A 27,143-nucleotide genomic window follows, 5' to 3' on the forward strand; every position below is an offset into this window, starting at 1 on the left:
AGAAGGAATAAGTAAAAATGACTTGTATTTACATGATATGAAATGTGTGGGTAAAAAGTGACCTGATCAACTAATGAACAAATTTTTTCCATATAGCTTGGTTATCGACATATTTCCAAAATTAACATCACAATTACTAGACAATTTTTCCACTTTCTAGAAAAACTATTTTGATATGATATAAGCATAAGACTTAAGGAAAAAGAATGAAAAGATAAAGTGCCATTATGAAAAGTTAGTCTAGGGCTTCCCTGGTGGCGCAGTGGTTGAGAGTCCGCTTGCCGATGCAGGGGCCGCGGGTTCGTGCCCCGGTCCAGGAAGATCCCACATGCCGCGGAGCGGCTGGGCCCATGAGCCATGGCCGCTGAGCCTGCGCGTCCGGAGCCTGTGCTCCGCAGCGGGAGAGGCCACAACAGTGAGAGGCCCGCATAACGCAAAAAGAAAAAAAAAAAAAAAAAAGTTAGTCTAATGAGGAGAATTATCAGAAGCAAAAAGAGAAAATTAAAGTTACTGAATAACTGAAAAATTCCTTCAACTAATTCAGTTTAAGATATGGTTAAATAGGAAGTCATGTAATTAATAGATGTTGGATTTTCTGATTTCCAACCCAGGATATTCACAATATATGCCACTCCAATAATAAAAATGGTAAAACTACCTATGAGTATAGATATGGCCATAGACCAAAGACTGAGATGAATTGTGTATTTAAACTTGCATTGAAAATGTTTTCACTGTAATATGTAAATGGATATTACTTTCAATAATTACAAACTTATCTTTTTCAGTCACTATTAAATTGTCATTTCAAAATGTCACAATTACATTCAAATCATATCTGCTTTTAGTTTAGATACTTTCTAACAGACAAATGTGAAAATCTAGGCTATTATTAGTCTCAAAACCAGTATGTATATATACATCTATAGCTATAGTATCTAAAGTCACAGTTGACCATGGTAAGTCATCTAAATTTGTGAATTCGGTATGCTTTTAGAAATTATTTTATTTCTGTTCAATTACTATAAATCATTTCAATGTCTTTTTTTTTTTTTTTTTTTTTTGCGGTACGTGGGCCTCTCACTGTTGTGGCCTCTCCCGCTGAGGAGCACAGGCTCCGGACGCGCAGGTCCAGCGGCCATGGCTCACGGGCCCAGCCACTCCGCGGCATGTGGGATCCTCCCGAACTGGGGCACGAATCTGCGTCCCCTGCATCGGCAGGCAGACTCTCAACCACTGCGCCACCAGGGAAGCCCTCAATGTCTTTTATTGCCACTTTGTTTGACATGAAATAACTTATATATAAAAAAATATATCCTAATGTAAAAAGCTAGGTAGAAATCCAATACATTGAATTCTAACCAGAAATTTTGTGTATTATCATAAGCTCATTTTTTCTACTTAGGAAAAAAAACTTCTTAGGAAGAGAACCACACTTGCTTTAATAGAGTAAAACATGACTTAAGACAGATCTATAATACCTTAGGATGGAGCATTCCCAATGGGTTAATAATTCCCAACTAATACACATGAGTTTCCTTCCTCTTGACTTGAGGAAATATGGGTTAACTTGTGTCCTAAAAGGTGTTCAATGAACTAAGTTGTGACAGTTTTTCAACAGCCAATGTCTGAATTGTGTTTTTGATGTGAGAAAATGCTGAATCTATTCTTGAGCACTTTCTCAATATAGTTAAGACCCCCACTTGAAAAGTTGCATAGTCCTTGTCAAGTTACACACCTCCAAAGGAGAGAGTTAAAGTTGGAGTTGAATAATATTCAGATATGAATAATATTCTTTCTTTCCAAACTTCTAATGTCTTAAGCCACAACTCCTCAAATTTCAATGAATGCTTAGTGTAAGAGCATATATTTTCTTAACAAAAGTTGTCATGTATTTTAAACAAAACAAGGCGAGGTAATTCCAAATAGTGATGGTAGCAGCATGGAATTAGAAAGCAGTGATAGGATGTTATGCCTATGACACCATAGATTCCATCTATTGAGAATATTCTTATCTATAGTGAAAGCATATGATAAAATAAACTTAACCAAAAGCACATAGAATATAAAAGAAAATTACATTGTTTGCTTTCTCTTGATAGTGCTGATGAGGAAGACTTTCACTAAATATTAACTTAAATATGGTTAGTGCTTGGTATAAAGTGTCCCAGTGAGGCTGAATTTCTGATGTTTTATATTAAAATACCAACAGAGATCCTGAAATAGCAGTAATACTCTCTGCTAGAAAAAGTATTAATAATAGAGTGTTGTAACAACTCAATGCACAGTGAATACATCTCTCAGAAATATTGTTATGTGTCACATAAACAAGTTTTATACATTGAATAGTATATGCTAGGCAGATAATGACACTTATTTTACAAGGTTCTATATCTAAGAAAATTCTCTAATCCTCTAATACACTGCCAAGAATACATCAAGGATTTGTGGGTGCCATTCACATTTAAACAGATTTCTTGATAACAGCCACTTGAATAATGAGTGCAGAGTGAAAGATCAAGGCTTCACAATTCACACTCTTTAGTAAGAGCAATATAAACTTGTTTTTTTGCACATTTTGTAAATAGGTCAAAGAGTACTCACATATATCATCAGTTTACAGAACTTTATTTCATGTGTGCCCTGTGTTCTCTTGCCATCCAGTTCTTATGTACTTTATTTGTTACCATTGTCTTTAATTTACCCTCAGAATTCATTTGAGCTCCACTTTAGTGGGATACCAACTACCCTGATCATTTTCCTGCAATCTTTCCTGTTTGACAAAGCTTTTGTTTATCCAGCAGTGCTACAATATAATTACAGAAAGAATGGAAAGTCTATTCAGTTATTACATGTTTATAGATTTCAAATGAGTATATTTAATATACTGTTACCTTGGCTTGGGAGAGTGTCAAGAAGCAATACTATTTCAATACTTCATTCAATAACAACAAAATATGGGAAATTACACATATTGTGGTTGTTATTTGGATCAACATAAATAAATGGGTACATTACTATCCTTACTCAATACGTAGACTTGAAATCTAGTATGCTATAATCATCATAGCATCTTTTAAACATTACTAAATTGTAAGATTGGGAAAACACTCTAACTGGGTTCTATTAACCAGGGATTGAATAAACCTATTGAAAGCACGAGCTGCCTTTTTGGAAGGTTTTATATCGTTACAATCACACATGCATATATAGAGTAGGGTTGATTAACCTCATTGGCAAATATGTTACTGGTCATTGCTTGCCTTTTCTGTGGGTACTGGTCCTATATTGGCATGCAAACTATATTTTACATCAATAAAATTAGGGCACTATTTTAATAACATTCATGAAAAGACCGATCAATCCAATTTTTTTCCTCAACGAAACTTAGGATTTTATATAAAGGATTTGCCACAGAAACAAATAAAATTTGCTAAATCTAAATTAAAGGCAGTAAGAATTGAATAAAGTAGTTCTCAAAGTTGGCTCTGTATTTGAAACATGTAGGGAGCTTAAAAAACTACCAATGCCTGGGTCCCACCCCAGAGATGTTGATGTAATTGCTTGGAATGCAAAATGGACATTGCCAGTTTTCAAAAGTCCCTAGGTGATTCTAACACGCAGCCAGAGTTGAGAAGTACTAGAAAAACTCCCTCCCTACTCAAGAATCACTGTGCAGTGAGCCACATTAGCTGACTGATGATCATAAGGACATTGGGAGAAGCAAATGGACTAATTGAGCATTTGCTATCTACTTGTTTCACAAAGCCCAACAAAAGCCAAAAAGCTTACCCACTAGCAACTTTTGTTTACTAAGTTTAAATGCATTGGTTTCTGCCATGAAGTGTGGTTTTTTTTTTTTTTCCTGCTGCAGGTGGCTTCTTTGCTCAGTCTTGTAATGGGATTTCCTGTTTTGCAATACTCACTGCAATTTTTATGGCTAATTCAAAGCATAATGTTTTAAATCAATTTAACACCCAGACAACTTTACATAGGCATTACAGAGATGGTATCTTCTCATCAATAAAAATGATACACAGCCTGTTCCGGAGTTACACAGCAAACAATTCCCAGCAATCACCTTTATTACAGAATATGAAACAGATCTCAGAGACAGTTCTTTAATGCTAGAGATTTACAGCACTGCATTCACAATTGCTTACTATGGAAAAGACTGAAGGTCAGTATTTGAGATTTGCTCCACTACACATCTTGCTTTCAAGAAAATAAGGAGGATAATCTGTCATGTTAGTAAAGAGTTACACTGTTTGAAGTATTATGCACTTCAAGAGAAAACCCAACTCTTAAATCAATGTTTAAAGTATATTTGGATAACATTAGCTCTCATTCATAAATAATAATACAAGCTGTTAAAGGGTATCTGATAAATACTGTAGGCCAAGAGGAGGCAAATACAATGGGAAGGGGTATGAAATTTAAACAGAATAAAAATACACTGGCATATGTGTCTGATATAAGCTAAAAGAGACCAAAATATAGGTGCTCAAAAACATAAACAAGAAGCCATTATATTTTAAAGAAAGGTTAGTGAATTTATGGAAGCTCTTACCTCTAAATGAGTAAGCCTGACAGAAAACCTAAGTACAAGTGAGTGGACTTTATTTTTATTCAAGAAAAATATTCTAAATAGGTTATTATAGTAAACTAAGCTTGTTATATAAGGTTGAATTTTTGGTTTACATATTTATTTTCCTTACTATACAAGGGGGTCTTTGAAGTCAAAGAAATTATCTCATTCCTTTAGATATTTTCATTACCAAGTACAGAGTTTGATACATAGAAGGCATTCCATATATGTTTGTTAAACAAAGGACAAATTTTCATTAAATATTTACTAGGTTTCAAGTAGTGTGTTAGGCATAGACTAAAGGAACTTATAAGACATCTTGAATTATTAATTCTTTATATCTCAACATTAGACTGTAAAATTTATGCTTTAGTGTCTCTAAAGCATAAAAGTTAATCCTATAAACTTCTTTTAAGCAATTAAGAAATAATTCAACTAAATGAAGAAGACTAGTTTCACAGGGATCCTCAATAAATGGGCTAGGAAATTGACTAACATATTCATAATTTTTTGGTAAAATAACAAATGATGATTAATTCTTAGAGGCTTCCCTGTGAGTCCCCTCGGAGTTAAGTAGGATACTTGCCTACTTTAAAAATTAAATGCATGAGGGGCAAATATGTGAGAAGTAAAGGAATACGAGGAAGTATGCCAAAGATAATGTTTCTAACGTAATCATCACAAGATATGAGACTTTGAAATCTCAATTCTTATTTATAAATGTCTCAATATCTGATTCAGCAACCGTTGCTAACTCTACTGAAGAAATGTGTGCTCAGAAGAAAACTTCTTAACCTTCCAATATAAATGTTTCTTGGTAGAAAAGAGATGGCTCTAAGTCACTATTACCAAAGACTTATACTGCACTCTTAAATCCAGATATTTTGTCATAGAAACAGACAAAATATTTGAATCAGTACTCTCATGCATTGCCAAACTTCGTTCACCTCCATGGGTCTAATCTACTTATACCATTTATCATTAGTGTGTGCTTGTTCTAGTCCTCAAACCATACTGCCTAAGGGACATAACACATACAATAAATATTTAAGAAAAGATAATAAAGGAGCTTTTGATGATTGAAAGACTCAATGAAAAGTCTACATATCATACTACTATAAAGCTTACAAAATTATGAATATTAGAAAACTATGAAAAACTGGCATCATTGCAAAAGAACATGGTATAACACATGTGAAGATGACATATATTCAGTAGAAACTGCAAAAGAATCTGTCCCCTGCTGGTGGCAAGAAAGCAATAGATCATAGAATAACTAAACCTCAGCTCAGCCACGGAGAAAAACATATGATTTAATGAAATAAACATGATTTGTCTAGTAGTCCAAAAGAGAGTGGTCAACGTTATCTCTTTAGCAATGATATTGGCAAACGTTATTAGAAAACATTATCCAATAAATTGCCTAAGAAAGTTTCCTCTCCGAGTTACTTTCAGAAATCAAAAGATATGAATTAAGAAGGTGATACACCTGAAACAAACACAATATTGTATACTTTGATTAAAAGAATAAATAAATAAATAGGAAAGTAAAGTAAAAAAAAACCCCACAAAACTAAACTTTAATTGCGTGAATTATATCTCCAATAAAGCTGTTAAACAAAAAGAAAGTGAAAGAAAATTTAATCTTTTTATCCTAAAATAGGGGAATTTTACATTTCAAAGGTGTCATGAATTCAGCAGTGAGGACAGTTATGTCACTGTTTCTGATATGAAAATCTAAGTTTAGAATAGAATTATAATTGTTTCAATTGTTTTGTTGAGATCAGAAGTATAAATCCTAATCTGAGCTCTATAGTTTGGAGTATCGATTTCAATGTATCAGTTGTTGAGTTAGTCATAGACAGTAGAAGACAAGGCTTCTAAATTATGTACTGACTCAGATGGCATTGAATGAACAGAAGCAAGGACTTTCAACAGTTGCTAGAAAAAATGAATGGAAAACTGCCCAATCTGTGAAAATGGAAAGAGTATATATGCGAAAGGCTGAATCTGTAACTACATCTAACACTATTGTAAAGCTAATGACCTGAGAATAGTGTATTTAATACACATAAGAGTGCTATTCAAATAAACCTTGAAATTACTTTCTTCTTTTCTACTGCTTTGAATAAAATATATTTTGAAACCTTTTAAAACCTTGACTTATTTTACTTAATATATCACTGTCTATTGTTTCCCATACATTCAGAAAAGGGCATAGAGCTGAAATGAATATATATGATTTTATTTCAGACCATCCTCAATACTATGCCACACACAGAGTGAAAACACCTGCTTCTCAGAGACATAATGGGTGAATTTTGATGCTGCAAGGTGAGACAATGGTAGGTAGGAAGGCTCAGAACATTTTCAAGGGAGGTTTAGAGTCTTTCAGTAAGGGATGAGAAAAGGACGCAATGTGATCATATAGCCACACCCCCTCCACTTTTTTGGTATAGGAGCAAAGAAAAATAACATTTTTACAGAAATAAAGAGTCCAAATTGGACAGTTCAGTCACCTGGGACCTTACAGAAAAAAATATATATATAAAAAATATTCAGAGCATCAGAGTTTTACAAAGAAGACACCTCTGAGCATTGATTTTCCCAGGATACTTCTATGCACACTAAAGAACAGGATTACAACTGCCTGAATTAGGCTAAGGAGTAGTTTACCATTTGTGCCACATATTTCTTTCTGTTTTACATGAAGTCAGAGGACCCTAAAAAGAAGATTTTTAAATCCCTGTATAATCGAGCATTTGCTATTACATTAGTAGAATACTTCACATTTTATTCTGGAAAATTTGAAATCAGTTTCCTTTGGATTAAGTCAGTTCTGTTAAGCTCTTATCAAAATATGGAAATTTAGGGCTTCCCTGGTGGCGCAGTGGTTGAGAGTCTGCCTGCCGATCCAGGGGACAGGGGTTCGTGCCCCGGTCTGGGAGGATCCCACATGCCGCGGAGCGGCTGGGCCTGTGAGCCATGGCCGCTGGGCCTGCGCGTCCGGAGCCTGTGCTCCGCGGCGGGAGAGGCCATGGCAGTTAGGGGCCCACGTACCGCAAAAGAAAAAAAAAATGGAAATTTAAAACAAGACAAATACACTAAATGTCTATAAAAAGTGAAATATGATAGGTCCTAGTGATGAGGTTCAGGGCAGGCCACCCCAAGATACACTACTTCAGTGTATTGATTATTTGGAATTAAAGTAACAAGAAATAGCAAGTGCAAGAAGAACACTCTGACCCTCCTTTGTCCCCCTAAAAACAGGAAATAAATCTCCAATGTGAAAGGTATCTTCCCTGTACAAGGAGAAAGATAGAGATCCTCATCACCAGAGAAAGGGAATTCAGGGCCGAGAAAGTTGTATACAAAAACTTTGTTACTTCTTTACTAATTTTACTACCTTAAGCCCAAATCCCTTTGTCTTGTCAATTCTTTACAAATTTATTGTTTCTTTATCTAAAAGATATAAAAGCTGCCGGCTTTGGTTACTTCTTTGAGCATCATATTTTAATGAGCTCCCATATGTACAAACTTAAATTTGTTTTTCTCCTGTTAATCTATCTTATGTCAATTTAACTATTAGACCAGCCAAAGAACCTAGAAGAGAGAAAGGGAAAAGTTTTCCTCTCCTACACTAGGAATCGAAAGAATACAGAAGAAATATGTACTTGATTAACATGAACTCACAATCCAGTTGTGAACATTATATTTATGGGTAGCAATGGATGGACAGATCACAGAAGGCTTTATAGAGAAAGGTTTCCAGAAATACTGGGAGAGGAGCAGTGTTTAAAATGTCAAATGTAACAGAAATTCTGGAGCCAGTGAGCAGAAAATCTTGGACAAATGATGAAAGGATTATATTTTAATTGGAAGTAAAAATAACAAATTATAGCAGGGAATATGTAGTGAGAAAATGCAGTTAATAGAGAGATGATCCTCTCAATTTAGTAGTGAATTACAGCAATGGCTGAAGAGGATATATTCTACTTGGGGGGTGGTTATTTCATATTTATTTTCCTTGACAAATGACATTTATGTATATTTAAAGGAAAAATGGAAGTGGCATGTATAAAGAGACTAAAAAGCTAGATATTTCAATAACTGAAAGGGAACAAATGAGATACTAGAAAGGAACTCAGAAATATATTGGGGTTACAAAGGTGGTCTCTATCTTAGGAGAGTAGGACCTAAAGTTATCTGCTGGTAATTCAGGGTTGGAAATTGTAAAAGGAATTTGAAGATGGTTGAAAAGGTTTGGGATAGTCATTCAAGGCCCAGGATAGAAAGTTAATGGAAAGGAGCATAAAAAGACTTCTGAACAATACCTAGAGCCACAGCAGAAGTTTAATACTATGAATGTGTAGTAAGCTAGATTTTGAGTACAATTTTGTAATTTCTTTTTTTTTTTTTTTTGCCAAAGAGTGTTCAGTGACCTGTGGAGAATACAATCTGTGAGGGGACTACAGTTGGAAATTGGCACCATAAACAGAGTGAGAAGCCAAGAATGAAAAGTCAAGGATAGTAATGATGAGATGGGGAGAGGAATGTAACCAGGAAGGAATTTCATAAAGTGGGATGAGCAATTAGAGGACCTAATGAAGGGAAAGTTCAAGTTCACAAGAGGATAACACAAGGCGGATAATAAAGTTATGGTCATAAAAAGAGAGGACAATGTTCAAAATCATGGAGTCCTTGTAATCACGTGAAAATAACATCCAGAGAATGCACATATGTACATATAAGGGCAATAAAATCAACAAACCGAGCAACAAAAATCAACAAAATCCAAAACAGATCAACAAAAACAAACATGTAAGACAAAACAGATATCGATTTGTGGTGATAGCTACATTAACAGTTTTAACATTGAATAGTGCAAGCAGAAGTCTTGAATAAGCATAGAAGGAGAATCCAAAGATCAAACCAAAGATGTCCTTTAAAATCTGTCACTTTTTTTGCCACTAACTAAATTTTCAGTCACTACCCATTGAGTTAAATAATCTATTCCAAAGCAAAATAAGAAGCTGTTAAGACACTACCAAAGGACTCAGTATACCTGCAGTACAATGTCCCTGGAAGATCACATCTATGGAACATATGTAGGAAAAAGGTAAATAGGTTTGCTTGTAGTTGGTAATGCTAAATTAGAACTCTTATGTGATTTAACTTTCTCATAGCATTACTAACATTCAACGGAATGCCTGATAAGGAAAACTGGTTAGTATAGAAGAAACAGCATTCACAATTGCTATAGATTTAGCTTCATGCATTTGTTAGATTATCATGTTGCAAAAAGTATGTATGAAAATAATCCTTCATTAAAGCCAAGGCTTGTGGATACGTCTCTTCAGAAACGTAACCTTAGAATTAGTTTCATTTAGAGAAAACCTTTAAAAAATATCTCAACATGCTGTGCCATATTCAAACTTCTAAATTATACAGTTAGGACAATTTATGATGAAGAAACTTCCCAAAGTTTCTGGATTGTTGAATAGGATAAGGGAAGAAGAAGTAGCTTGGAGACACCAGTAAAATGTTACTTTAATATATGTTCCTTTGAACATTCTCATTGCCTCCCTCTTCTTCATGTAGCCTTGGAGCAAATGGTTACACAAATGACAGGAGTCTGGAAGAAGAGAGGCCAATAACAGGCAATGACTTTTATTTGCTTTTTTCCTATAGCTATTCTTTCTGCTACCAACTAGCCTAGTCTGAAAGAAAACACTTTGTAAATTCACCTCAGGCAAATATAAAGAAATAAGAAATATACTCTTTTGAGAATCTCAGTCAGCTCTGTTTCTGCCAACTTCAGTTTAGCACTTTGGTGAACATACTCTTTAACAAGCATGGCCATTTGTGCAAACCCTGAGGGCAATTTAAACTCAGGCTTAGCCAAAGAGGAGGGATTTAAAAAAAAATCTACATGGAAATTTTTAGGTTAGTACTAACTTAGGGAATCAGTTTGTGTTTAAGCAAGAAATGTTTGTTTTATATTAACCAGGTTCAAAAATTGTACTTCTCTCTTTTAGTTGAAAACAAACATTGCTATCACCAATCTATTAAGTCACAGGTGGCTATGTGTTGAAATGTATTTTCCCCTTAATTAACTCTTAGCCATTCCATACTAAAGAATGAATGAAGTATGGAGTATGACATTTGCTTTTATTCTGCTCTTTGAATGCCACTAGCTTCCCTGTGAAATGTAATCTTTTAAAAGAGAGGTAGAAAAACCTGTCTATCTATCTCTGTACCTTAAAACTCTGATTTGGAATCTAAAACTAGTCTTGTTTGGTGAGGTCTCTGAAGTCATTTAAATGCAAATAGCTGAGGAAGTCTTTGAGAAATTATAGGTCCTTTGAAGTTTGAGACTCTAGGTCCTTTGATGTTTGAGACTTTAGGACAATAAAGCATTCATTTAGATACTTCATTCTTAGCTAAGTTAATATGTGGCCCTATTTTTTTACAAATGCAGGAAGCTTATATTTTTCACTTACTCTGAATTAAACTGAACGTAAAAGTAATATTTTATAATTTATATTAAAAATACCTAAATAGGTGAGGTTCAAGAGATTAATTCGACTTTTTATGGAGATATTTGCAGTAAATCCAAAGTTAATGAATACTCTGACACTTAATATATTTAAGGTTTATAGCTTCTTGAATTTAATATTCAAAATACCCTTCAAATACATAAACGCAATGAACCAAAAATAAAGGGTGTCAGAGGACAGACCTAATATCCATGGTATATGTTAACCATATTATATCAGGCTAGGTATAGAATGCATATAGACTAGTGAAAAGGGCTTCATAATAGGTCTGTAGCATCATCAGAGTTGACAGAAGTAAATTTTTTAAAAAATATTATTCTTCCAGAAGCATCTTAAAACATTAAATATATTCAGGGTAATTACTAAAATACAATAAAACTATTATTTTGATATAAAAGAAGTGTTTGTTTTATGATTCAAGTTTTTCTCTTTTATTTTTTTTTTAATTATTCTGGATAGATTGCCTGGGTTCAACTCATGGCTTTTCTACTGGTGAGCTCTATAATCTTAGGCAAGCACTTAAGCTCTCTGCACCATGGTTTCCTCATCTGTAAAAGAGTTCATAGGATTAAACTATGAGTTTATAGGACTAAATATGTAGTAGGTATAGACATATAGATATAGATGTAGATATAGATATAGAAGTATACACATATGCACTTATATGTATACACACACACACAGTGCTTGGAACAGAGTAAGCACAATATTAGTAAGTTAATTTTACTGTGTTTACTTTGGTATAGAACAGTATTGGGAAAAAATGACCAAGTGCTCACAGCTGTCCCTTTCTTATACTCTGCTTTTGAGACCGGAGAGAAGTGGGCAGGGCACAAGAATTAAAAGAATGACACAGCCGTTGAGAAAAACAGGATACTACAAAAACTGGTTAGAACCTACTAGGTCCAAGACGGTGGAAGATTCAACTTCCAGTAGACCTTGAGACTCATTATACACTCATTGTAATACATTAACATCTAAATGACACACCCACAGGCATGACAATTCAGAGGCTGACAATAAAAGACCAAAAGTTGGTGGTGCCCCAACTCCTGGAAATCTCTGCCCCTTCCCCCAAATAGTTGGAATAATCCTCCCACTTGTTAGCCTATGAAATTACCCAGCCCATAATAACTAACAACCCATACCCCAGGGCCCTCTTGCCTTCTGAGATGGCCCAAATTCTATCTATGGAGTGTGTATCTCCCTGAATAAATCGTCCTTCACTCTACTTTGACTTGCTCTTGAATTCTTTCCTGCATGAAGCCAAAGACCTTCGCTTGGGAACCCATCCCAGGGCCTTGCCTGAAACCTGGGATATGATCATTCTTTGGCTCCCTCCTTTTCTTACAACACTTTGTCTTGACCAAACTTTAGTCAGGAATCTCTCCTTCCTACAGGCTCCTGAGCTCTGCTTGCCACCAAGTAATGAGCAAGCACTAAAAATGTGGAATGCATCCCCTTTATCAGGGTCTCTTGGGAATCAGCTGACCACAGCAAGACACTTTTCCTGGTGGACCCCACTGGCCACTTATCTGGCCTGTCCGGTTTCTTCTTAAAAGATTCTGCTTATCTCTGCTTACCCCTTTTTACCTTAAAAAAAGAAGCACCTTTTTTCTGTTAGATTTTAAGACCTTGCAGATTTCTGAGGTCAGAGCCTTTTCTCTATTCTGAATAAAATCTCTAAGTCCAGATTTGGTTTTATTTGACAAAAAAAAAAAGTATCCATCACTAAAAACCACACTTTCCATTGCTCCTTATATTGTGATTATATTACCGTTTTAATATTCACAATTGAAGTGGTTTATGTTAAAGTTTCATGACCCAGGTGTTTTCTGAGTTCATCCCAGAGTGCTGTGTACAGTCTTAATTTTTTAAAACAAAAACACTTTTCTATTTATAGAATAACTATACTAGATAAAATCTGCCAATATTTATGTTCTTCAAAATTCCAACATTTAAATAACTGAGCAACAGGTCCTTTCCTAAATTTACCAGAATGGTTGAGAATGTTAGAACACCTAAAATCTGTAGAGCTTCTCTCTCTCTCTCCCTCTCTCTTTCACTTTACATAGCTAGTGACATTTCATTCCCCTTGCTTCCCTCCTTTTAATTGGAGAAATCTTCTATAAACTTTTGCCTTCTCGGAGGAGTTAATTCTCAAAAAGTCATCACTCCAAGGTCACAGTGATAAGATGGTTCAGACGGGCATTTGAAAACTCTCAGAAAGGTATACTGAGTGAAAATTCTCTAATGCTGTTATTTTAGTTTATCTCTCAAACACTAATGAAAATTCATTTTGACATTCTAGTCAGGCTCCGTTTTCAGGTAATTCTCACACTTGATAAAGCCATCCAGGGCTAACAGAGTACTTCTGGCATAGTCTAGACCACCCTTTGGCAAGTTCTTTTTCAAAGACAAAATTTGGTCTCTCAAACTAGAAAAACACTCATATTTAACCTAGCATATAGTTATGACAACATTTTGGTTCCAAACCTCAAAACATGGTGAAGAAACCAAGGCATAAATTCTAGAAAACAAATGTCGGTGAACAGCTAAATAACTGTTTATTTTTAGTGGTGGTGCAGTTTAACCAATGAGGTAATTAAAATTTAACAATATGTGTGACATAGTTTATTTTTTTAATGGTAGAAAACCGAATTTTTCTAGACAGCTAGACTGTTCATATATATGTGAGCAGAACTTAAAACTTTCACATTGAAGGAGGCCAAAATATACAATGTGAAAAATTATCTTCAATAAATGGTGTTGGGAAAACTGGACAGCTACATGTAAAAGAATCAAACTGGGATACTTTTTCACACCATATACAAAAATAAACTCAAAATGGATTAAAGGCTTAAATGTAAGACCTGAAACAATAAAAGTCCTAGAAGAAAACATTGGCAGCATGGTCTTTGACATAGGTCTTAGCAATATTTTGGGGGGTCTATTTCCTCAGGCAAGGGAAACAAAAGCAAAAATAAACAAATGGGACTACATCAAACTCAAAAGTTTTTGCATAACAAAGGAAACCATCAACAAAATAAAAAAGGCAACCTACAGAATGGGAGAATATATTTGCAAATGATATAACTGATAAGGGGTTAATATCCAAAAGAACTCATACAGCTGTCAAGAAAACAAACAACCTGATTAAAAAATGGACAGAGGAACAGAATAGACATTTTTTCATAGAAGACATACAGATGGTCAAAAGACACATGAAAAGATGCTCAACATCACTAATCATCAGGGAACTTCAAATCAAAACCACAATGAGATACCACATCACACCTGTCAGAATGGCTATCATTCAGAGACAACAAATAATGAGTGTTGGTGAGGATGTACAGAAAAGGGAACCCTTGTGCACTGTTGGTGGGAATGTAATTGGTACAGCCACTGTGGAAAACAGTATGGAGTTTCCTCACAAAATTAAAAATAGAACTGCCATATGATCCAGCACTAAAACACTATTTCATAAAGATATATACATCCCAATGCTCATTGCAGCATTATTTACAATAGCCAAGATATGGAAGCCAAATAAGAGTCCATCAAATATTATGAAATAATAATGGAATATTACTCAGCCATTAAAAAAAGGTCATGCCATTTGTGACAACATGGATGAATCAAGAGGATATTTTGCTAAGTTAAATAAATCAGACAGAGAAAGACAACAACTGTATGATCTCATGTGTAATCTAAAAATCAAAAACAGACTTCAGAGAACAAAAAGGCAGTTGGCAGAGGGGAGGAAAGTGGTTGAAAAAGGTGAAGGGGATTAAGAGGTAGAAACCTCCAGTTTTAAAATAAATAAGTCATGCTGATGTAATATACAGCATAAAGGATACGGTCGATAATATTGTGATAACTTTATATGGTTACAGATGGTTACTAGACTTATCATGGTGGTAATCATTTCATAATGTATGCAAATGTCAAATCACTATGTAATACACCTGAAAGTAACATAATATTGTACATCAACTATATTTCAATTAGAAAAAAATTTTTGCATTGAAAGATGACATTCTAAAGCCCAGTTTCTCAGAGAACATCAATTTACTGATTAACCATGTTTAGTTTATGCTATTTTTCCCTGTGACCTTATCAGACATCATCATGCTTCATATTCACTAACTTTTGCTGTCACTGTTAAATTGTAAATTGACACCAAAATGGTCCCTTTTATTGCTAAAATTTATCATAAAATAACTGTATTACCAGAATATTCACGAAGTGATGCTGTCAGCAGTATGTTGTTTTGGCACAGTGGGAAAAGAAAGTGTTGATGAAAAATAAAATAAAATAAGACTTGAAAATTGCTTCCAGGACTGTGTAAGTGATACAAAATGTAGAGACAGCTCAGCTTGAAGCTCTTTTGAGGCAGAACTACAACATATGTCATCTTAAATACTTACAGTTTTAACTCCACTTAGTAGCTACTGTGGCTTCAGAAATGCAAGAAAAAAATCACAACGTATTTTGAAATCAGTTTTCTTTGAAATTTACAATCTTACCTTTCCTGCCTTTTTTCCCTCGGATTTCTGCTGATTTAGGATAAAGTGGAGGCAAAGGAAGCAAAGGAAAACAAAACAAAACAAAAATCAGCTCCAATTTGTTATTGCAAATATATTTTTTAAAAAACATGCCAAAATTCCAAGTGCAATAATACACAATTTTGTTTTTCTAATGAAACTATTTTCATCTGTTGCATTCTTCAGTGGTTTCAGGAAAGGGATATAACATTGTAAATCTCATACAGCAATATGTAGAGCCATATAAAAATCTTCAATGGTCATCAAAAAGTCATTAAATCCTTAGCTCACATAGGCATTGGCCAAGAAAAGACATATTTCCAATTAGATATTCCCTTATTTATTTTCTATCCATTTTTAAATGGATGAGTCTTTATCTCAAGCATGAACACATTTCTTAAAAAAAAAAACTAGTTTAGTTGGAGATTCATGAATTAGGAGTAAACATAAATATCTATACAGCTTTGGATACTCTCTCTAAATATTAATTTTTGTGGGTCTTAGGAGCACCTAATTCAATTCTGTTCAACTAAATAATTTTTGCAGCCATCCTGGTAAAATCATTTTGTTCATTTTTATTTAAGACTTCTTTTTTCCCCCATTCAACCTCAGGAAATGGGGTAAATTGATTTTGAAAACTCCAGAAGCATTTAGGCCATTTGTCGCTTGGATTCATTCTCCTTTGTAGAGGATGAATACATCACATGATAAAAGGATCACATGTCTAACATTTCTAGTTAACGATGCTCCCAAGTCCTTTCTCCTCAAAATTTACCTCAGTTCCATGTCATTGCTACAGTTATGCAAAAGTTTCTCTGAGCATCAGAGAAAATTGGGGAGGAGATAGAGGTGAATTTGAAATAAGGGTATATACAAAGAGAGATACAAATGTAGTAAGAGGATGAATGCTGTTGTTTAGTGGTTTGATATGATTTCAGATCTATTTGTTCATGACAAAAATTGTTTTGATCTAAGAATACAGTTGTTTTTATAAGTAAAGTTGTTTCAATAAAAGTATTGAAGTTGTTGTGTCAGGATGTCATCATCAACATCTGCGGTTGCTGACAAGCACTCAGTAGTAGCTCAACTGCTGAGGGGCACCACCAGGGTCTTATCAATAAGAACATATGAAGAAGCAGCTATGGCAAGGGGACATTAGAGTATAAATACCCAGAGTGTGTGAGGACCATCTGAGAGTGTTTGGTCTGGGCAAGATGACTCTTTGCTGATCTAAATAGCTCTCTGAAGACTTTGGGGTATTGGCTCCTGCCTAGGAAGGTGGATCTCTGCTCAGCAGTGGTGAAAACCATGAAGCAGCCCCAGGGAAGGAGATTATCATGCTTGCCAGCCTCAATGCCTTCATTTCCTAGCCATGTGCTCTACAACAAGAGACTTTCATCTTTGCACTGGCAGCTGGACATTAGCTCTCAGTTGACTAAGCTCTCTCTCTCGAGAACCAGCTCATAAAAATGTTAGGGAGTCATTGACTGAAACCTTGACCAGGCATGATGATAACCTCTTGCCTGAGTTGTCTTGCAACAGGAGGTCTCAATGAAGAATGTGGTGCTGCCACCAAAAACTAACCAGGAATATTTGGGAGGGGCCAAAGGAAGGAGGACATGCCAACCCATAGTATGTCTTGTAAAACTAACCTGGAAGAATTTGGGAGGGGCTAAAAGAAGGAGGGAGGAGACGACATGTCCTGTCCACCTCCCAGAAACCCTCATGCTGGAATCCATCTTGGCTGAGAGAGGTGAATGCCACCAGGGAAGACACTTAGTTAGATCAAATATGGGCCATGCAAGATGATTGTCCAGAGATAACCCGGAAACTAATCCCATTACCATAAAACCTGAGACCACAGGCCATGTAGCAGAGCAGTTCTTCTGGGTTCCTTTACCCTGTTGCTCTCTGCCTGGGTGCCCATTTCCAATACAGCCTTTTGCTTTGTCAGTACACGTGTCTCCTTGGACGATTCATTTGCGAGTGTTAGACAAAAGCCCACTCTAGGCCCTGGAAGGGGTCCCCCTTTCTGCAACAGAAAGGTACACCACAACTAAATTCGGACTTTATTCCTTTCATCGTGCCCTTTGCCTGGAACAATAGTGTAATTAATCAATCATTGGTTTGGAGTATGTTATTTCTTTATTGGCTTATTAAAGGACATTATCTTGTATGTTATTGGCTTGTGAAATTATAATTCCCACAGTAGACCTGTGTTAAATAAAATATTGGCAAAGATAATCTCAGTCTCTGAGCATAATTTGCCTTGAAACAAAACAAAGGCTCTGTATTTTGTTATTCAATGACTTATTCTCAGACCAAAAAGGGTATAGTTTTTTTCCTGTCATTTTAATATAACGTGAGTTTCCAAAATTGACTTTTGAGGAAGGTATCCAGACATGGTCACAAATCTATTATCTAAGGAAATCAAAGTGTGTTTTTTTCTTTCCACTTTGGGTAGTTATTTTTAGCCTAAGATATTCTTATTGTCCTTATGTGTTGATCAAATTCAGCCATCAGTGGCTCAGTGATAGAATTCTATTTGTCTGTGAAGGCATAGCCTGAGGATAATGCCTTGAATAATCTCTTTCAAGAAAGTGTCCTTGGATTTTAATATCTTTAAACAATTGGTATTTACATCTCTCTCTATCATGAATGATAATTCTTAAATAACAGGTTAAAAATTTTAACTTTCCAACAGAAATAATATCATGGACAAAAAACCCTCAAAACTTTACCCATATTTAAGAATATAATATTAAAAATTACCATTCTTTATTTTATAGAACCACGATAGATCTTTTTATATTCCCTCCATTAGAATTTACTGTCAAGAAAACAGTAGATTTTAGTTAGATGTTTTACCACTTATTACTGAGCAATGCAAAATCCTCAGCAAGACAAGTGAAGATGTGAAAATATTAATTATATCTATCTTGGTAAATTAGTGAATTATTGAAAAAGTAATGAAAATATTTAAGGCTAGTCAACGTATTGAGAGCACCTCTTTACCATTGCAGTGAAAAAAGACAACTCCAGAATGTGTTTATTTCCCTAAATTATATATTTTAATTAAGAGCATTGCCTATGCTGTGCTCCTTTTGTCCTTGTTTGAGAATTTCTATTGAGAAAGTTTAAAATAGATCAAGTGGGAAATATTAAAATGATAGTCTTTGCATTTTCTACACCACACAGACAGAACACAATCTGTCACCATAAGTGGGCCCTATCTCATGACAACTAGACAAGCATTAGAATTAAAAGAAAGCACAGAAATATATTGGCAGGCATGTGAGTAGGTTGGCAAATTGATACCAGATTTGATGATAGAAACATTTTAAAAAAATCAATTCTGGAAGGGGAAAAATCATGCTGAAAAGCAATTTCTATTTTAACGGAGACATGGATTTTTATCCCCTTATTTTAAAAATGACTCCCAAGAGGCCAAAATTATATCAACAAAATCACTCTTCAAACTAAATTATATATAGTAAGGTAGGGAGAAATGTTCACCAGTCTGAATGTTATGGGCTCAGAATTTTCTATAGTATACATTAGTCATGTAGTTTTCATACGTTCTTATTAACCTCTAGGAGTGAATAAATTCTAACTCCAACTGCCAATAAATGAATATTTCTCCTATTATATCTAATTTTCTAGAGTGATAGAGCTGATTGACTCTAATGAAAAAGAGGGCCAAGATATAGCATACAAGAGAAGTAAAGTCTGTTAATACCAAGGGGATGATCCAACTAGGAGAGCATCCTCAAATTTTAGTCAGCTCTCTTCTGTATCATACAGCATTAGCACAGTAGAGTATGGTGGCAGATAAGTCACCACAGTGAAGAGTTATTCAAGTAGACACTGAGGCTGTAGCTGTATTGGTATAATTGGAAGAAATAAGATCAAATGATTTTGGTATTTCTCAATATCTATGTGCTTTTGTGTTTCAGCTTTGTCTGTTTTTGATCTGTGCATTCAGAATGAACACAACAAGGACAAAGGGTGGGGTCAACACAAGAAGAGATTTCCAACCCAAAAGAATATTGCCTCTGTGCAGTCTCTGAAAAATCCTAACTCCTTCTTTTACCCATCTCCAAGTTTACTACTTCTCTTTTCCTTTTCTGACTTGTGTACAGTACAGCTGTTACCTTCATTCTGCCTTCATGTATTGCTGCTGCTTATAGAGCAGCTGTCCTCTTGAACACAACTATTAGGAATTTCTGATCATTAAGCCTAATGACAGAGTAGAGGGAACAAGACTAGAGTCAGAAGTCAAGGCAGCCACATCTCTAAACACAGGTAACAGAAAGAGGAAGAAACTTATTAGAGGACAAAGACACCAGAGCTTATCCTAACTCACTACTCTGCCTGCTGATTAGGAAAGAAATAGAACAGAATGTGTACAGGAGAAAATGCACTTGATAAGCACAGCTTTATTTTAAAAGCTGATTATGATTATCACTCAATAAAGCATCAACCATCACTAAATTTCTTTTTTTAATTGAAGTATAGTTGATTTACAATGTTAGTTTCTGGAAAACAGCAAAGTGATTCAGTCATACATACATATATATCTATTTTTTTTCAGATTCTTTTGCTTACAGGTTATTATAAAATATTGAGTATAATTCCCTGTGCTATACAGCAGGTCCTTGTAGGTTTTCTATTTTATATATAGCAATGTGTATATGTTAATCCCAAACTCCTAATTTGTCCCCCCCCCACCTTTCTCCTTTGGTAACCATGTTTGTTTTCTATGTCTGTGGGTCTATTTCTGTTTTGTATGTAAGTTTGTATGTAAGCTTTGTATGTAAGTTTGTAAGTTTGTATCATTTATTTTTTATATTCTACATATAAGCAATATCATATGATATTTGTCTTTCTCTGTCTGGCTTACTTTACTTAGTATGATAATCTCTAGGTCCATTCAACCATCACTAAATTTTTGTCAGCTGGATCAGGTGTAATAGCAACTTGAGATGTCCAGTAGTGGTCAAGATTTAACAAAACACACTTTCAATGACACCAGCAGAGTTGTGGTGGTAACTTTTCTGAATGGCATGGTCAAATGAAAATAGTTATGACTGTGTACACAACTAAATAAATATTTGTCTAACAGATGGAAAAACTGGGGAAGAAGGTTTTTTATCGCAGTGTGTGCATGTGTGTTTATAAAAAATTAGAAGCCTATGGAGTCAGGTTTCTAATACTATACCATGTGGAATATCCAACCCCTCCCCCTAATCTACGCTTTAAAAATATCAGAACTTGAAGTGTATTTTTTACTTGGCTTAAATCTCCATATAATTATCACAGCCTAGTTTATTTTTTTAGTAGGCTGGTACATGTGACATTGTATTTCAGAACTTTATTCAGTTAGCAACTTAGAGTGTTGTTGGCTTTAAAGGAAAGATACTGGTGAATCTAATAATAATAGTAAGCCTAAATGTCCTTCTCAACATGTTTGTTTACTATCTATTTCCTCTCTAAAATGTAAATCACCATTTGAAAAGAACACAAGGGAATGTATCTATGGATTTTTATTGTCTTATTCTCTTTTTTCTAAATTTGAGACTGGTATAAAAATTGTATACATAGTTTCAATACATCAGTAAAGAGAATATGAAATTTGAAATCAGAAGATTCAGGTTTCAGTCCTGGGTTCACAAGTAGCTATGTGAACTTATTCAAGCAAAACTTTAGAAGGCTATGTCTTCCTCCTACACTGAATCCAAGGCATTAGCTACATTTAATGATGATGAAGGTGATGATTGTGACAATGACAGGGATACTATTACTACAACTATCACTGCCACTGCTATCATCACCTTTCATTTATTGAGTATGAAGCATTTTAGTAAGTGCTTTACAAATATTATCTCACTTGTTATAGTGACAAATATCATCTAACTTAATTGTTATAGTGACACTTTGATGTGAGAAAATTATCATTTCCATTTCACAAAGAGGAAAATGTGGATCAAAGAGATGAAGAAATTTACTTAATCACTCTACTTGTAAGGTATAGAGCTGAGGTTTCAATCCAGATCTTCTGGATTCTAAAGTTCTAGAATGTAAGCTCCGTGGCAGCAGGCATTTTGTCATTTTGGAGTTTGGAATTCTGCCATATTCTCAATGCCTAAAAAAGTGCCTGGTACTAAGGAGACCTACAATAAATATTTATAGACTGAATCAAATAACAAGATATTCCTCTATTATTTAATTACATAGATAATTAGAGCTAGATTGTAATAATTGATTATGAATCTTACTGAAAAGCACAAATTTTGGAGCTATATTGACTGGATTCAACTCTTGTCTCTAACACTTATTACCTATGTGACTCCAGACATGTTTCTTCTTGTCATTTTGCCTTAGTTTCATCATCTGTAGAATAGAGAAATATGAGTTCCTACTCCAGAGTATTTGTTACAAGGGTTAAATCAGTAAACTAGGGGCATCAAACAGTAGTTGGCACTTTGAATAGTGTATATATGTTAGCTCTTATTACTGGTGTTTTATTTTAACATCTTTATTAATATACCTTATATACCATAGAATTAATCCATTTAAAGTATAAATTCAATGTTTTTTTTGTATATTCACAGGTATCTGTAATCATCACCATATTCAATTTTATAACATTTTCATCACCTCGAAAAGAAACCCTAAAGCACAACATTGTAAATCAACTATACCCCAATATTTAAAAAAAAAAACACATAAAACAAAACAAAACAAAAGAAACCCCATACTCTTTAACTATCACCCCCTAACCGCTCACTTCTCCCAAGTTTTAGACAACCACTAACCTACTTTCTGTTTTTTTATTGTATATTTCTCTGTTCTGGACTTATGAATAAAATCATATAATATGTGGTCTTTTGTGGCTGGCTTCTTTCACTTATAATAATGTTTCAACCATGTTGCATCATGTTTCAGTAAGTCATTCCTTTTTTATGTCCAAATAATATTTCATTGTGTAGATATACCACATTTTGTTTAAACATTCATCAATTGATGGGAATTTGGGTTATTTACACTTTCTGGGTATTATGAATAATGCTAATATAAACATCATACAGAAGTTTTTGCATGGACATATGTTTTCTTTTCTCTTGGGTATATACCTATGAGTGGAATGGCTGGGTCATAGGGTAACATTATGTTAAATCTTTTGAGGAAATGCCAGGCTGTTTGCCAATGCAGCTGCACTATTTTACACTCCCATCAGTAGTGTACAAGGGTTCCAATTTCTTCACATTCTTGCTCTCAAGGTAATTTATTTTTAACTTTAGAATTAAAGACTGTCTAAATTAGAATTAAATATTAGAATACTTAGAATTAAATTCCTATCTAAACATTTTTTAAACTATACACTGGCATCCAAAATTATTTTAATTAGATCAATAAAACTGTAGCATAAACTATTCTATTATGTGAGCTTAATGTACTATTCCCTGTTACTAAGATACCATTGAACAGATTGCCAAACCCATCCGTTGAGAGGGTTGAAAAGTTATCTATTTCTTGATATTAATTTACATATAATTTGAAATATATTAAGGAAATTCCCTCTGCTAAAGTGAATGAAACTTTTAAAAATGTTTGTCAAATTATTTATTCAAATCCACCTACCTTATAGTATATCACTGTTAAAAGTCTGATAAAACAGTTGGAAGAACACATAGGATATCATGGGACAATGACATTGCATTTGCTGAATATGGGAGAAAGGGATTGACAGTACTGATTAAATCCAGTTGAAATAATTTTTTCATGGGTGCTGAATCTTGGATTTGGAACATGCAGAGATTATATAGAGTACCAGAATGAGAGTCAAACTAAGGGGGGAAAGAAACCAATGCTTTATTCAAGATTGATACTAGAATTGATCTAACAAAGCTAAACAAGAGTAAAATGTTCTCAAAGTGACATAGAAGCGGAATATTATGGATGATACGAAAATCACAGTTTCTTATGAGAAGGCAGGATTAAGTTAGAATACTATTACACTTGTTCTCACATAATCTTTCTGGTTTATTCAAAACCCTACTCTTGCCCTGAAACATTCTTATACTGTGACAATAACAAAATCAATGTGACAGACAGGTCTGCTTTCTTAAAATATTGCATGTCAGTCAGAACAGTGTTTCATTTTTAATTGTTTGAATTTTGCATAAATATACCTCTGTTTGCTGCTAAAGACATATGCAATTGTCTCTGATATCACTTTAAATTACAGATCATCTTAACACGTCATTCTCGTGAAATGTAAAACTGAGATTGTTGCATTGCATCTATTAAAGCTTGTACATGTTTACAAAATGAACATCAAAGTAATAAAGTGATTATAAGAATAAACATCAGAATACAAATGATCTTTCTCATTAGTTGAAAGGAAATCATTGTTTTAATGTGCAGTAGCTACCAGACTGCTTAATTCTGTGAATGCCTGGTTTTTATATTAGATGAAAGCATGACTAACTAGATCTATGATAAGAAATAAAAATTTAAAAGTGACCTATGTGCCTGTCTTTATGTCAAACCCTGAGATAACAAAAGGGTATTTTAAAACAGTGTCATTAGTTCATTAGCATCGATTCAAGTGAACGTTAAATTCTCATATAGTGGTCTCACATAGGTACTAGTTAAGCATATGACTTCCTGATTGTGACTTGAACCTAAGATATAGTTGCATTCATTTTAATGTATCCTTCAGCTTTAGTTTTAATCTAATATTACCTAGCTTACAGCAGACTAAGTTATTATAATTGTCTGATACCCATTATCATTTCTTGCTTATTTCCTAGGTGGGAAAAACATTCTCTTCTGGGATCACCATAGTTTTCTTGAGCTCTTAGCTGATTACGGATATATTCTCCCCTATTTCAAACTCCTCTAGCAATTCCATACTGAATTTCCACTTTTAGTGCATTTTCTGTAGAATTTTCAACTTTATTTCAAATCATCTGAAAAAACTGAAACTCAAAGCCCTTCATTTTTTTCCCCAGTTGAATTCATTGCTTTTAGGTTTGTAAGATTTCATTAAGCTTGTCTTAATACTATCAACTCAAATGAAGCATAATAGCTTTAGTGGATAGAATAGTGTCCTCCAACAATTCATGTCCATTCCAAACTCAAAATTTGATCTTATTTGTAAAAAGGGCTTTTGTAGATGTTAGTTAGTTAAGGATCTTGAGATGAAATCATCCTGGATTTCAGGATGTCCTAAATCCAAAGACTGGTACCCTTGTAAGAAGAGGACACCCAGACAGAAAGAAAGCGGCCAAGTGATGGTGGGGCAGAGACTAGAGGGATGCAGCTACAAGCTAATGAATGTCAAAGATTGCCAGGTGCCCACAGAGGCTGGAAGAAACAAGGAAAGATTCTTCCCTAGGGCTTTCAGAGGACACCTTGATTTCAGAATTTTAGCCTGCAGAATTGTGGGAGAATAAATTTCTGTTGTTTTAACCAAATATTTTGGTAATTTGTTATGGCAGTCCTAGTTAAAAATACAATGAGCGAAGGGGATATACTCCCATTTCAGGAAAACAATACACTAGGATAGAAAATAGGTTGTTCTGTTTTATGATTATCAAACCGAAAATGCATTGAAAGATTACTGAATGCAAATCACTATATTTCATCTAATATGTAAGTTTTTGGAGGACTGGGATGATTATAAGTAAGCATATGGTACAAGAGAAATAGAATATCCGGTTTTGAATAATGTGACATACGTTCCAGCTCCAGATCACTCACTCATTTGTGAAACATTTAGCAGAAGACTATTTGGTACTATGTATAAATTTTCTAAATTATAGAAAAATGAATGGGATAAGGCCCTTGCCCAAAAGGATCTCACAGTTTAATAGGGAAGCCAGAGGTAGAAATAGATAATTACAGTATTACATTTTAAGTGTTTTAATGAGCAGATGAATAAAATACTATCATACCACAAGGGAGCAAAGAGCTGTGTGACCCTGAGCAAGTCCTTTGAGCTCTCTGAATCTGTTTATTGATATGTAAAATGGAGATAACAATAACAATTCATAGCTCTCCTACCTTCTCCAACTATTTTGGACATCTACTACTTTTTTTTTTTTTAGGCTCACGGACGTGCAGGCTCAGCGGCCATGGCTCACGGTCCCAGCCGCTCCGCGGCATGTGGGAACCTCCAGGACCGGGCACGAACCCGCGTCCCCTGCATCGTCAAGCGGACTCTCAACCACTGCGCCCCCAGGGAAGCCCGGACATCTACTGTTTTTAAGAGTCCTATGAATCAGACTTTCTCTTAGCTATTTAATATACATTATCTGAATTAATCCTTAGAATAGTTCATCATATAAATACAATTATGCTAATGTTACATGTGTGGAAACTGAGGTACAGAAATTTATACTATGTGCCAAAATTGCATGAATCAGGAAGGAAATATTCTTTTCACTCAAGCCTGTTGTATGTCTTAGGTAGAAATGCATCAAAAATAAATATTATACTACTAGAAGTTAATGTTCGATGTGCCACAATATCTAGCAATAAATAAATTAGATGATGAATAATGTTTCAAATATGTATGAATAATTCCAAATAAATATTATATATCCCCTATAGTACTTTATTTCCTAACTAATGATTTTCTATGCTAGAGAAAGTACATTCAGATGTGCTTCTATAAAGTAGTCATTTGCATTGATTTTAACGTTAGGCAGTTACATTTGTATTTACCTACTGGATTTCTCTAAGTTAATTTTCCCTCAAAAATTACTGTTACAGGGCTTCCCTGGTGGCGCAGTGGTTTAGAGTCCGCCTGCCGATGCAGGGGACACGGGTTCATGCCCTGGTCCAGGAAGATCCCACATGACGCGGAGCGGCTGGGCCCGTGAGCCATGGCTGCTGAGCCTGCGCGTCCGGAGCCTGTGCTCCGCAACACGAGAGGCCACAACAGTGAGAGGCCCGCATACCGCAAAAAAATATATATAATAATAATAATAATATTAACAGTTAGAATATTCAATGTTTTTACATATGCAAGTAACATGGCCAGCTGCATAATCTGGAGCCTCTAGTATTAGTTCATTTTCTATAATCTAGGCAAACTACTAACTTGTATAATTGACCAATTTTCCAATTCAACCATTTTAATTCTTTGTTCAGTTTCCATCTGGTTAAGTCAGATGCATCATATGTAAAGAGAGCATCTTATTTGTGGAGAAAAGACCAAGAATTCACAATCTAGTTGCCCTTCAAGGTAAGAAGGACTACCCAGTGTGACAGTGCTCGGAAAATGCAACCTAGAATGAATTTTTGTTTCCTCCATCACCTCTAACTTCTTCATTCACTCATTCACCAGGCTAGTTACTAGGATACAGTGATTGCCAAGATAGAAATAATCATCTTTGCCCTTACAGAGATTATAGTCTTCATAAGGGAACAGAG

General features: G+C 34.7%; 1 protein-coding gene across 6 annotated transcripts in view; it reads right to left on the reverse strand.

The window, feature by feature from the left end:
- PCDH11X (protocadherin 11 X-linked) overlaps nt 1–27,143 on the reverse strand; it is a 752,740-nt gene that overhangs the window by 316,668 nt on the left and 408,929 nt on the right. For 4 of the 6 annotated variants that reach the window (XM_060291948.1, XM_060291945.1, XM_060291946.1 and 1 more), the window contains exon 5: nt 15,678–15,707. The exons of 1 other annotated variant lie outside the window; for it this stretch is intronic. In XM_060291948.1, coding sequence (XP_060147931.1) covers nt 15,678–15,707 — 30 coding nt within the window. The remainder of the gene's footprint in view (nt 1–15,677; nt 15,708–27,143) is intronic. One more of the 6 variants, XM_060291947.1, reaches the window with a different exon arrangement.

This window comes from Globicephala melas, chromosome X (genome assembly GCF_963455315.2).
Source record: "Globicephala melas chromosome X, mGloMel1.2, whole genome shotgun sequence".
Taxonomy (NCBI): Eukaryota; Metazoa; Chordata; class Mammalia; order Artiodactyla; family Delphinidae; genus Globicephala; species Globicephala melas.